The sequence below is a fragment of the Carettochelys insculpta genome, chromosome 6 (genome assembly GCF_033958435.1).
Source record: "Carettochelys insculpta isolate YL-2023 chromosome 6, ASM3395843v1, whole genome shotgun sequence".
NCBI classification, from domain to species: domain Eukaryota; kingdom Metazoa; phylum Chordata; order Testudines; family Carettochelyidae; genus Carettochelys; species Carettochelys insculpta.
The window spans coordinates 41,695,964-41,708,652 of NC_134142.1; the positions used below are offsets into that span (position 1 = coordinate 41,695,964).

Sequence of the window (12,689 nt, forward strand, 5' to 3'; positions counted from 1 at the left end):
TGCCTGCTGAGCATGCGCCGTGCAGCTGGTTTCAGGAAGGCCTGGAGCTGGGGGCGATAGGCGCGGGGCTGCAGGACGTCTGGCCTCGTTCCTTTCCGCCCCAGGCTCGGCTCTTTCCGCCGCCGCATCCGCCTCTGGCAGCTTCGGAACTTTCCGTCTCCTCGTCTCCGCTCACTGGCTGCCCATGTCTGAGTTGGAGTTGGAGTTGGAGGTGGAGGTGGCGGTGGCGGTGGCGGTGGCCGCAGCCGCAGCCGGCTCCTGCTTCGACCCTCCCGCGGCTGGGGAGCCGGGAGGCCGCCGGTGCTCTGAGTCCGAGGGGGACGAGCGGGGCCGCCGCTGCTCTGAGTCCGGGGACGAGCGGGGCCGCTGCTCACCGTCCGTGCCGCCTTCTGAGGCTCCAGGTACTTGAGGGTGGTACAGCGGGGGCGCGGGCTGTCCGGCTGCCCTGGCCGCTGCGCTCAGAGCGCGGAGCTGCTGGGGTAGGGCTGCCGGGCGCGGCGGAGGGGCACCCGCAGACTTGCTGGGACTGGGTGTGGCAGCCCAGCAGCGCCCCCCGCCAGAGGCTCCCGGGTTGACAGTGTTTCTCCTCTCCTGGCTCGCCCGCTCTCTCCTAGGGCGGTGTCTGTGGTGCCTGCCAGGCAGCCACGGAAATGCAAGGCCCGTGTGCCCCACGGAGCGGCTATAGGGCGGGTGGGCTGGGATGTTCCCAAGGGGGCTTAAGAGAGTTACAGCCAATAACAAGGTAGCCCGTTTGCACTCCAGATATGGTATTGCTGGGAAAGCTGCGTTTTCTGCAGCTGCCTCTTCCAGCCTTCTGTAGCCTCCTTAGAACCGGGGCTGTGGGAAGAAGTTAAAGCTGCTGCTGACTACTTAGGCTTAAAGGGTATGTCTACACTGTGTAATCTAGCCTAGGATGGCATAGCTATATCCGTAGAGCCCCTAGACCATCCAGTTTAAATCCCCTCTAGGTCAATAACAACTGAACTCATTCTCATTTGTCAGCTGTTCAGGGTGAAATAATTTGGTGGAATCTCAGTCCACAACCTAGGAGAAGGATATTGCTAACAAGAATATCCATCATCACTATAATTTGGTTCCAGTAGCACTCGGATGATGCCTTTGTAGATGAGGCTACATAGGGAGGGTGGGCTGGGAGCTTCTCAAGCGGGGGTTAAAAGAGTTACAGCCAATACCAAGGTAGTCCGTTTGCACTCCAGTTATGCTACAGACCAAGCTTCACTTACCTCTGTTGATTGATAAAGTTGTTTATCCGTAGTTGGTTTCCAACAGCTGCTATCCCTGAGGGTACTGGGTTGTTTCTCTGCTCTCTAGAGTACCCACTGCTTTATATTTAGCAAAATATACTGTGGCATAACCATTGCTTCACATAGGAGAGAGTGATTTTGCTTAAGTTCCTAGGTCTTTGGTCTTTAGGCACCAGTAATGACTCCATTGCAATCTTTTGTCTACTGAAACAATACAGTTTATTACAGGGAGCCAATTAAGTCTGTATTTGTTTGCTTTTTATAGCGGAGTATTGGTGTAGTATAGCATTAAGACTTGAGATTCCTGGTTCTAACCATATTTTTGTACTGATTTACTTCATAACATCAAGCAAGTCAGTTTTCTCCTTTCTGCCTCTTCTTTTGTTTATAAAATATGACTAGTAATCCAGTCTTTCTCCCAGGGTTTGAGATTTATTAAATCTTTGCTTAGCACAGTGGTATAATCTAAAATGTACCATAGATGTGAAAAATGTTTAAAAGCTGATGTGAATTGAAGGTACCTAAGCAGGAATGGAGTTGGATGTAGTAAGAGCTGCTGACTATTCCATGTATGATCTCAAGAAGCTAACTAAGATGCTGGGCCTCTCAGATTTGAAGAGCCTGTGAGTCTAGACTTTTGAAGCAGGTGCAGAGCATATATCTAGCATCTTTCAGTGCATACCTTGCAATTTTTTCTTCCAACTCTATTAAGATTATTATGTGTGGGAGAAATATTCTTACACTGACACCTTGCTGTCTGAGTCTCAACTTCTTTATTTTGTTAGATGGTATTTAACTAACTTGGTTACAGATATCAGAGATACAAGATGTGTGAAGACATATTTAGTTTGACCAGCTTTTAAAGCTTACAAAGCTTTTCTTCAGATCTTCAGAAGAATTCCGTGTAAGCTCAAAAGCTTGTCTTTTTCTCCAATAAAAGATGTATCCTTCTCTCTCTCTCTATTCTGTTGGAGGCATTTCTGCATAAGATACTTTATTGCTACAATATCTAAACCCAGTAATATCTGTGACCTCTTCTAGTTCTTCAGAACTTCAGATCTGTTCTCTTCCCTGCTCTTCTAGAATAGAGGGATGGGCTTTAGACTAGAGTTTGTTCTCATCTTTAGAAGCAGCCTCTCTGGGTCTGAAGGTAAAGAATGTTGGCAATAGGGTATGCTGCCTGGACTGTACCTGCTCTGTGGATCAGAGGCCTATGATATATGGGGCTGTTAATCTGCTGTCTTTCACTAACACTAAACTCCATGTATAAAAATAAGTAAGAGAAGTCCTACTGTAATATGTAGCTTTAATAATGTGGGAAATTGGGAGCCTATCAGTACTCGGTTAACTGTCTTCTATGGGTAAAGGAATTCTGCAACAAGACTGTAGAGCGTGCATTGGAATCATATGCTGCTAAGAACAAAGGGAGGCAACATATAATACAAAAAATTGTCAGGCCCAACTTTAGGCTTCAAGGCTTCATGGCTTTGACTCTGGATGTTATGTAGAGTTTGCTTTATTGTCTGCACATTCTTAAAGGTCAAATGCTGTTTCATCTTCTCTCCATCTTCTATCCATTGCTAGAGAATGAAGATTCAGCCTCAAAACCAGAATCTGTATCCCAGACAGTTGCCTCATCAGAGACCGAGGCCTCACAGTGCAGGTAAGAAAGATCTTAGTGTGTGATGATCAACATTAAATGTTCCTCCCCCCACTTCCTTCTGTGTTAGTGGTGACTGGCAGCTGTCCCTTTCCAGAACACTGGAGACATGCATTTTCTGTACAAAGTAGAAAATATTGGAAGAGCTGTTCTGTTTGACTTGACCTTATTGTAAAGCTTATAAAATAGTGCAGTGTAACCCAGGACTCACCTTGGGCTATTTGGATGGCAGAGCTAACTGACTTAAAACAGGAATTTGAGCTCTGATGAAGGGTGTCTTTAATACTTAGTCTCACTGTATCTAATCTCCAAGAAAGTGGCACAGGAAACCTATCTTTTTGCTGATGTTTTTCTTTCCCCTCCCAATATCTTTTATACCCTAAATTATCAGCTGTTTGTTTTATTGGTGTAAGCATTTGGCTGCATATATCTTGGGTTCTTTTGGGATGCTTATGCACATTAGAGTTGCATGCAGTGGGCTTTTCTCTATACCTGTTGAGGTTTTTGCGTTAAACTTCTCGCACTCCGACATACAGAGAGACTTTCACAAACAGATGAATTAAGTAGGTCAGACTGTAGGTCTCACTAGTCATCAGTGTTCTTCTTCTTTTAAAAATCCCTCGCACAAAAAACAATTTAATATAATCCTGGCTTTGATGCTAATGAAATCTGCAATGTAGGAGAGGCTGAGATTCCTGCTGCTTTCATAATTACAATTTCACGCACAGAGACTGTGTGGCATCCCAGTTGGCTCCAAACAAGTTTTTGTTTCAGTCTGATTTGGTCATAGCTAAATTTTCTTCGAAGAAAGGGGTAGGTTGGCATTTTATTTACTGCCCAAATTTTAATCGTGTATGACTGTTTCCTGAAAAATGTGTGTGTTAGTCTGAGCTCTTAGAAAGGAAGACAGTGGAGTGTGAATTGAAAAAGGCCTGAAGAAAGAGCCAACTGGTATTGTTCTCTTAAATTTGCTTTCACATTTTGTGCAACACTTTTCATCCTTTTCACAATATCCAGAACCTTCAATGTTCTTTTTTCAAAAAAATTCAAAGTGACTTCCAGCACCTTGTGGAAAACCCTGTGAACCTGACCTGTTGGGTCCTGTGAGGTAGCGTGTGTGGTAGAACTAGTTTGATACCCTTCTTGGTCTGTGCCGTCTGCATATTGATTTGAAAACAAAACACAGTGCAAGGTATTGGTACATAAGTTCAGATTTTGGTTTCAGGCTCCCAACAGGATGGCTATAAACAAAATACTTAAAGCTTTCTTTTGCCCAGTGACCTAGCAGGATTACCTCTGTATCCTGATGGCCAGCTCATTAGAACCACTATTCTAGTAGAAACTGTTGGTGGGGCATGCCCTTTCTAGCACAAAAGTGAGGTTGGGCAAACTTAGGGTTTTTCCCTCTTCCTGTTCTAGGGTCCAGAGTCACACCTGTCCTTCTTTCCAGCTTCCTCTTTATTTATGGAAACAGTACAGAAAACATCTGGGCCAGGGGATGGTGGAGAGCAAAGGGGGCAGGTGTCTTGGGGCCTGGAAATTTAAAGGGGCTCAGGGCGCCTTGCTAACTTGGCAGTGGCCCTGGGCCCTTTTAATTGCCACTGGGACCTCCAGCAGTGTGCATTCTATGGCCTCAGCCATGCTGAAGGGCGAGCTAGAGAGAGCTATGCCCCCAGCCCTGCCCCTCTGCTGACCGCCCCACCCCTTTGGTGGGGCATGGAGCTGACTTCCCCCATGGCCCAGCAAAGTCTCTTATCAGCCCTGGTCTGGGCTGGTATGTTTATTATTAGACAGTTCCAGTGTAGCTTGGAACAACCCTTCCTTGCGTTATGGAAAGCACCTCATAGCCCTAAAACTGAAAGCTTGCTTTCCACCATTGACGCTTTGCATAGAGCTAGCCTGGTGTTGATTTGAGGGCTGGTTTGGATTTCCATTGCTGCGGGCAAAGGTGAATGTCTGTTTTTAGACGCCATTATTTCTGTTCCTGCAAGGTTTATGTTGCTTTTCATGAAAGCTACATTTAGTGCCCAAGACTAAGGTTTATTCTTTAATCTCATTAGGAACTAGGATTATTTAATTTCAGTTGGGATAATTGATTTTTTTTTTTTTTTCAGGGATGGGCTGGGGTGCTGTGATGTAGTAATTTATCAGATAATTTCTGTATGTGAAGAAGACTAGGAAACATACATGCAGGAGGTTATTGCTTTGCTGCTCTGTCTTTTGTTGCTGTTGCATCCTTCCAGCTTGGACTGAAAGGTGTCTCTCTCTCTCTCTCTCTCTCTCTCTCTTTTTCCCATTATTTCCTTTTCAGGAGAGGTCGTAGTACTGCATTTATGACTGTTACTTTGTTACCATGGCATATCTTATGGCTTTCCAGATTCAGCATCATGTACAGGTGGCACAGGAATGAAACTGAGGGGGAGGGATCCTCCATATTACCACTTGTGGATTATCAGAGTAGAGTTCTGGGGTGTGATGAGTGTTCTCAAAATCTGATCTGTTTTGAGATCTTCAGTCTGATATAGATGGTCTGGGGGAAGAGCATATATAGATGCCATCCAGTGACTAGCAGGGAGAGAGTTACTTCCTGCGGAGATGCTACCCCGATCCCTACCATCAGTGCAGCATTAGCAAAGTAGCCATTCTGTGATGGGAATGTGGCTGCACTCAGCTAGAATGAATTGCTGCTACCTACCTGACTATAAATAGGATTTATAAGAGTTTCCTCACTCTGGCTTGGTTGAGGTAAAGAGACTGCCACCTAGGGTTGAAAACACAACTTGGTTGAAAGAGGACTTCTTGCTATAATGCAGTGAGTGCTGGCTTAAAGAAGTCTGGTCTTTGAGTTTATTTTCATTCCCTCTGGTATGGGGTGATTTATTGGCTGTCCTTGGCCCACCTGTCCCCATTTCTCATGCTCTTCACACATCCTGAATGACATGATATCTTTCTCTGAGAGGCCGCAGATTGGACCACCTGCAAGTGTGCGTGATGCAGAGGATTCTATGAAAAATTATAGTATCTCAGAGGACCAGGATGTGGCCGGACAAGGAGAGAAGCTGGCTGACCAGATCCAGCCCCCTAGCGAGGTAGGTGACTTGCAACTTTGATTTCTGAAAGGAGAGACCAACAGCTGTAGTTCTTTTTCCCATCTGCTGCTGAGCCTATAAATGTGGGGAGCTGGGGCTCTGAGTATGTAGGTAAGGCTATTCCTGAATCATAGGGGTAATAGGAGTGACAGTCTAACATCTAAAATGCCGAGTATGTGTGTATCTCCCTGTGTGTTGAACCAGTCCCTTTTCCCTCTGTTTCTATCATTACTAAGACTTAAAAATTAATCTCAACTATTGTTCCCCTCCCCCAGAGCTTCAGGGAGTGCCTGTTGATTTGAAATCAACTAATATAGACTTTTGTGAGGAGGTAGTGAAGACGTGTTGCTGCCCCAGTTTTTTCAGGGAACAAACGGATAATCGTCATTTCAAATACAGCTTCAGAGAGACATTGTGCGATAATAGTCTTCCTCCATAAATTCTGTACCTGCCCATGTGGTGATGGAGAGGGGGTTTGGAAGCTCTGCGTTAGTTGGGCGACTGTTCATGGTAGGCATCTGTTTCATTGTGGCTCCTGTCTAAGGTCTGTGAGAACTAGAGGGACTGGCTCCTAGACATGGAGAAGCTTCAGCGCATAAGAGAGCATCCAGATAGATCTGGAATCCTTTGACAAATAGAGCAATGATAGCCTGCAACTTTGAGGCAGTGCAAGTAGCTAGACTTTCCCCTCTGTGGGGGGGTGATGGCTCCTGTGTAGGCCAGAGGATGCTAGCACAGAGCAGCTTTTGATTAGGGTTTTTCACTTTTGGAGACAGTCCTCTGAACCAGTCAATTATTTAGTAAATATTTTACACTTTTAGCAGAAACCCAGTGGGAAATTGATGTGAGTTCAAGGAAATGCCTCTTCCTTCTTCCTGGATAGCTGACCATTTAAAATCCCATTGGAGTACCCAGAACCACTGAGGCACTTTCTTATGTGATTTATGCAGGAAGCCATAATGCGAATGACCAAGTATCATGCCCCACAAGGATCAGGGGATATTCTCATGATACAGTCAGAACATACAGGTGCAGTGGATATCCTCTCTGCAGAGATGGAGACTTCAGACCTCTTGGGTGAGCAGAGAAAAGGTGAGGACTTTGATGGTAATAATTTCTTTATATACACAGAGCTCATGTGGCAGCAAAGTTGGAACTGTTGATTCTCTTCTTCAGTAGCGGGGGCAGAAGCAGTTTAGTAGATGTTGCCATCTCTCATTCCAATGAGAACAGCTTGGTACCTGGACTCAGGGACTCCCATTCAGGACTTATGGATGGTACTCCCAGACTTGACGTTGATTTGCTGTGGGACCCAGAACAAGTCACTGCTTCAAGTAGCTCCTGGCCGCATCACATCACTTAGTATTTTATACCTTCTCCAGTGCTCTGCACTCTCACTGCTGTTGAGTACCTAACCTCCCATGTGGGACCGTCTCTCATCCCCTTGTTGACACCCACCTCTTTAGAGCATGCACCTACTGAAACATTGGTAGGTAAAGCAGTTTAAAAACAAGCCCTTATTTCTTTATAAATCTTAATACACAAACGCGGCTAAGATAATGTTCGTTGGTAGGAGGCAGAGAGCAAGAACCTTGGTGAGGGTCTTTCTCCTGTCAAAGCCTGAATGTTACTTCATATACTATTTAATGGGACTAATGTCTTTGCATCTAGAAGGGAATGGCTCCTGCTGTGTGTCAGGGCAGGTAAATGGGTAGGCTGAGCTATCAGGCCACAGAGAAACCTAGGAACAGGCAGAAAAGAGGAGGACATGTTTGTGTCAGATAATGTGTTTGTTCTCTCTCCCCTTTCCCCACCACACATGAAGACTCTGTGGGAGAAAGGGCTACAGACAAATGACCTGTAAGACTGATAATAGATTGTGGCCTGGAAAAGAATAGATTTAAGATAAATAGGGCATTGGCCAAATACCCAAGGTGTTTGAGGGGTTCTTGAATGTTTCTGGAAATGTTTGAAATAGAAGGAGGCTGGTGATAGAACAGGAACAGTTCTGACCCTCTCTTCTCTCTGAGCTCCACCTACTCCTCTATTCTTATGAATGTTGGATTAAATTATATAGGCTTGAATCAGAGGAGGAGGCAGTTTCTGCATGATACTAGATGGTTTATCTTTGCTTGCTTAGGCTGTGGCATCATCCTGCGATGCCCATTAACTCTGTCTGCCACTGTTGGGCATCTATGGAAGCAGCAGAGGTAAGCTGTAGGTAGAACTGAGGTACTGGAGCATTGTGCAATGCACTTGATGGGATGGAATTTTCGCATAGACTTGTATCTAACTTTGACAGTCTATCTGATTGCAAGAGCTCTATGAGGAACAGTCATTTCGTTAGCAGATGGTTGGCTTTTGACCCAGTGATAAGCAACTTGTCTTGTATTTTTCAGCTCACCCTCCTCTGGCTCCACCCTCCACATGGACCACTTGCAAGATAAGGGAATTCAAAGCCAAAATGGAAAAAGAGAAGAATGCACGGATGGTGGTGAAAAGGGGTGAAGTGGTGACAGTCCGGGTGCCAACACACCCAGATGGGAAGCGTGTTTGCTGGGAGTTTGCGACAGATGATTATGACATTGGCTTTGGGGTCTATTTTGACTGGACTACTGTCACCAGTACTGCCATAACTGTGCAGGTCAGCGAATCAAGCGATGAGGAAGATGAAGAGGAAGATGATGAGATTGAAGGTCAGTTCAGAACTTTACAAAAGAAATTAATGTTGTGTTCATCACCAAGGTGGCCAGGTATCTAAACCAGGTGCTGTAATTCCTCATCACTTTTGCCTAGTTAACTTAAGTATTGACTGCAGACAGTGTTCCCTCTAATCTTTTCCATCCATGTGCAGAATGTTTTTATGTGCACTAAGGCATGTGCACCAACAGTAAAAACACAAAATGTAGATGTGGGCACTCTGCTAATCTGCTAGCAGGCATTTGAATTTCTTCTGAGTGGCTGCACAAGTGCACAGCTTACAGGAAACAGTGCAGCCTTTCAGAATCGCAAACTAGGCCACCAGGAGAAGACATTCCTAATGACTGCTCTTCTTCTCCACTCCTTGAGGAGTGTGCTTCACCAATAATGCCACACATCCTTGTATAGTGAAAACTGATCACTTGCTCCCACCCTGTTTTCCATCACTTGATCATTTTCTAACCTGTGACGGGGTCAGAGTACGAGACTTTAACTTAACGTTTTGATCATCCTCTTTAACAGATTTTGATGCTGATGCAATTCCTGGAGTGGAGAGTAGTATTTTTCTAACTGAATCAGTGGCTCTTGTTTGCATGCAGAGGGAGTTCTGCCCCTGTTTGCCATTTATATAGCGTAAAAGGTTCAGAGAGCTTCAGGACCAACAATGACTGAAATTAAACCCCACTGGGAAGAATTCTGTGGGAGAAATAGAAGGGAAGACAGAGGCCAAGGCCAGAGGTGAATCTCTCCATTGCATTCCTCCACCCACAGTCAATTTGTCTCTAGCTTTGGGCCACTTTGAGGAAACTGTCATGTGAAAGTGTCTGCTGGGGGAAACAGACCAGGAGGGAAGAAGTGGGAGGAATTCAAACTATCTCCCCAGTGTCAGTTCCAAAGAGTGCATCTCTCAAGTCCCTATGACTGTGGGCTGTGCATTGAGCAGGGTGTGTATCTCAGCCAATCTTCATTACCCAGATCTCACGTCCCTGTCTGGTGCCCGTGCCTTACTGATAATCTCCCCTCTGTGTTGCTTTGTCTGATTCTGCTTGTCTCCTCTCTCCCACTCAGGACTCACCCCTGCTGGAGATGTGGAGAGGGGCGCTAAAAGCTACGTGCGAAACCGCTATGGGGAGATAATGCCTGTATATCGGCGGGACAGCCACCGGGATGTGCATGCAGGCACCCATGACTATCCAGGCGAGGGCATCTACTTGCTCAAATTTGACAATTCCTATTCTCTCCTACGCAACAAGACACTCTTCTTTCATGTGTATTACACAAGTTGAAGGAGTGGAGGGAGCAGGGACAGCAGGCTGGTAACACTGAGCAGAGCAGGTTGCCAGCCAGGACTGGCACCCTTCAACTGGCACTGCCCTATGGCTGGGTGAGACCCCTGGCTCTCTGCTCTTCTTTTGATAAGAACAGGTTTTCTCCCTCTCCCGCCCAGCTTCCTCAAAGAAAAGGGTAGCTGTGGTAGCTCAAGTCATCCAAAGGCAATGCCTCTGGCTCCAAATTTCAGGAAGCCTGCTCTATGCAGGCATCAGGTTGGGACTGTTCATTTCAGCCAGTAAATTGTCAAAGTGCAGATTCAGGTGACAGCAGTTTCTTTCTATTGCACTTGTAAAACCAGAAGCTGAAAATATCCTTTTATTTAAAGAAGAGAAAAAAAAAATCCTTAAACTCTCCTGCCCCCTCTGGCTACATTTGGATCACTGTGGGGAGACTGCCAAACATCCTCTGCTAAGAGGAAAAGACACCTCAACCACAGCCACTCTCCAGCTGAATCCTGTCTACACTGTTACTCTTCATACAGTATCTTGACCTCCATTAATCTCTTTGAGTACTCATCTGGCCAGATACCTGGATTGCACCCTGCCTTCTCTGACCCCATATATGGTGGTGTAGTCATGTCATGTCACAAGTGTCAGACCCAGTTGCATGAAACCTATATTTTGGAGCCTTGCAGGGGTCATTAATAGGAAAATCACTGTAGGAAAGGGATACCAGAGTGGATGGGGAGATTGTGGGGAGGCGTGAAACTCCCGTCACCAACAAAAGTTTCTTTCAGATGTGGGAAAATTTGAGCTGTAGTCTCCTGTGGGATCAGCCTTTCCCTCATATACCCGCTCAGAGCTGAGTCCCTGAAATCACTGCTAACCCGTAGCACGTGGAGGAATGGAACCCCATGGCCCGCCTCAGGGGATGGCTGAACACTAATGCCATTGCTTCTTTTCAGATCTTGGCAGGAATAAGCAAGGCTCACGTTAATCTGTGTTTTTAAGGGCATTTATTTAAAACTCTTCAAGATTCAGAATGAGTATTTATTTGATTTTTATTCAAGAACATTCCCCTTCAAGATAGCTGCTCGCTTCGTCCGTGGGGCCTCTGCTTGGAGGCAGAGTGGCTTTGTGCATGATGATTTTGGTGAAATTCCAGTTTGACCCTCTCCAGATATTGCCCATCTGTGCAGATATAACTTCCCCCGTCGGTGGAGTTAGTGTGGGGTTTATAAAGCCAAAGATGTCGCCCTCCTAAGAATCATAGACTTGTAAATGGACCTTAGGAGGACATCAAGTCTGACCCCTGCTCAAAGAAGCCAGGTAATTCTCTCGTGATTCCATACGTCTTTATTCAGGCCCTTCTTTTTATGTGCTCTGCCTGCTTAGGCACTCGGGAGCAATGGGTAGGTCAGGGAAGTAGAGCTGAGTGAGCTACATTGCTGTGCAGCAATGCCAGTCTGATGTGTCAGCGGGTGGGGAGGACAAGGCGGCATAGGCTCAGGCACCCACGTGATTTCCCGCCCCCCCCCCCCCCCAGAAGAGCAAGGAGGCAGGGAGCACAACTGTTAATCTGAAAGGTGAGGAGCAAGCCTGCTCCTCCTGTTATGAGGCACAGAAGTAAGGTGGGAGTAGCTGCAGCTCTTTTACTCTTCCCAGGAAGAGAGGGGGTGTGAAGTGAAGAGCAGAGTGACTCTGTCTAGGAGGAACTGGAATGTCAAGTAGGTTCTAATTCCAAGTAGCATCAGTGGAGGGGCTCTGCAAGCAGGAAGAGAAGCAGGATATTTTTTAGAGTCGGCCCCTTCTTTCCCTTCTGAGTAGTCTGGGCATGGGCTCCTCTCTCCCTGATCCCTAACTGCTTGGGCAGGATTGCCTGCTTCCTCCACAAGCTCTCTTTGAATTGCCAGGGAAGGTACCTAACTCTGGTTGCCTTCTTCCACAATTGCTCCACTAGGGATTGAACAGTTAATGCAAGGGATCCCTCTTAACTTCCTAAAAAACAAATGTGGAGCAGTGTCCTGCCCCACCCCTTAAATATTTTGTCAGTCTCCATGTTTTCCCCCACCTTGCTATGTAATGCTTCATGACTGCTACATGTTTGGGCCTTTGCTACATATTTTAGAGGATCCTGCATGCCTCTGAAAGACAAGGATACTTGATTGACTGTCTAGACTACTGGCTGTTGTCTGAAACAGGACTTCAGTAAATAAGAAAAACACCCCTGACCTGTGTGTGTACGTGTACACACACACACACACACACACACACACACACACACACACACACACACACACACACACACACACACACACACACACACACACACACACACACACACACACACACACACACACACACACACTACATAATGACACTGATATCATTGATTCTCATTTGGAGAGGTCTATTCAGGGCCAGTGTTCTAGAACCGACTGCAGGGGAACAATTTATTCTGGAGACAATTGGACTAGTTCCTTACTGACTTTTTTAGGTAATTGGCAGCTGCTCCAAATAGTCCTTAACTAAGTCACACTGTACAGTGTATGACAATCCCAGTGTTCAGTCCTGGCCTTCTGAAATACAGACGGTCTTATTGCGTCATTTATGCCTATAACCATGTCTGCTGCTAACTGGAATAAAAGGGCCCAGACACCTCTTCCTTCATTGTTGATATTTCACTGGAGCAGCTTGTACTCCT

At 46.0% G+C, this 12,689-nt stretch overlaps 1 protein-coding gene across 1 annotated transcript; it reads left to right on the forward strand.

The window, feature by feature from the left end:
• The first annotated feature begins 147 nt into the window (after positions 1–147).
• On the forward strand, positions 148–12,316 carry TMED8 (transmembrane p24 trafficking protein family member 8). The gene is made up of 6 exons (XM_074996714.1): positions 148–401; positions 2,850–2,928; positions 5,885–6,014; positions 6,965–7,106; positions 8,414–8,710; positions 9,783–12,316. The coding sequence occupies exons 1-6, from the start codon at positions 185–187 to the stop codon at positions 9,998–10,000; spliced, it is 1,083 nt and encodes a 360-aa protein (XP_074852815.1). The 5' UTR covers positions 148–184; the 3' UTR covers positions 10,001–12,316.
• Positions 12,317–12,689: the final 373 nt, after the last annotated feature.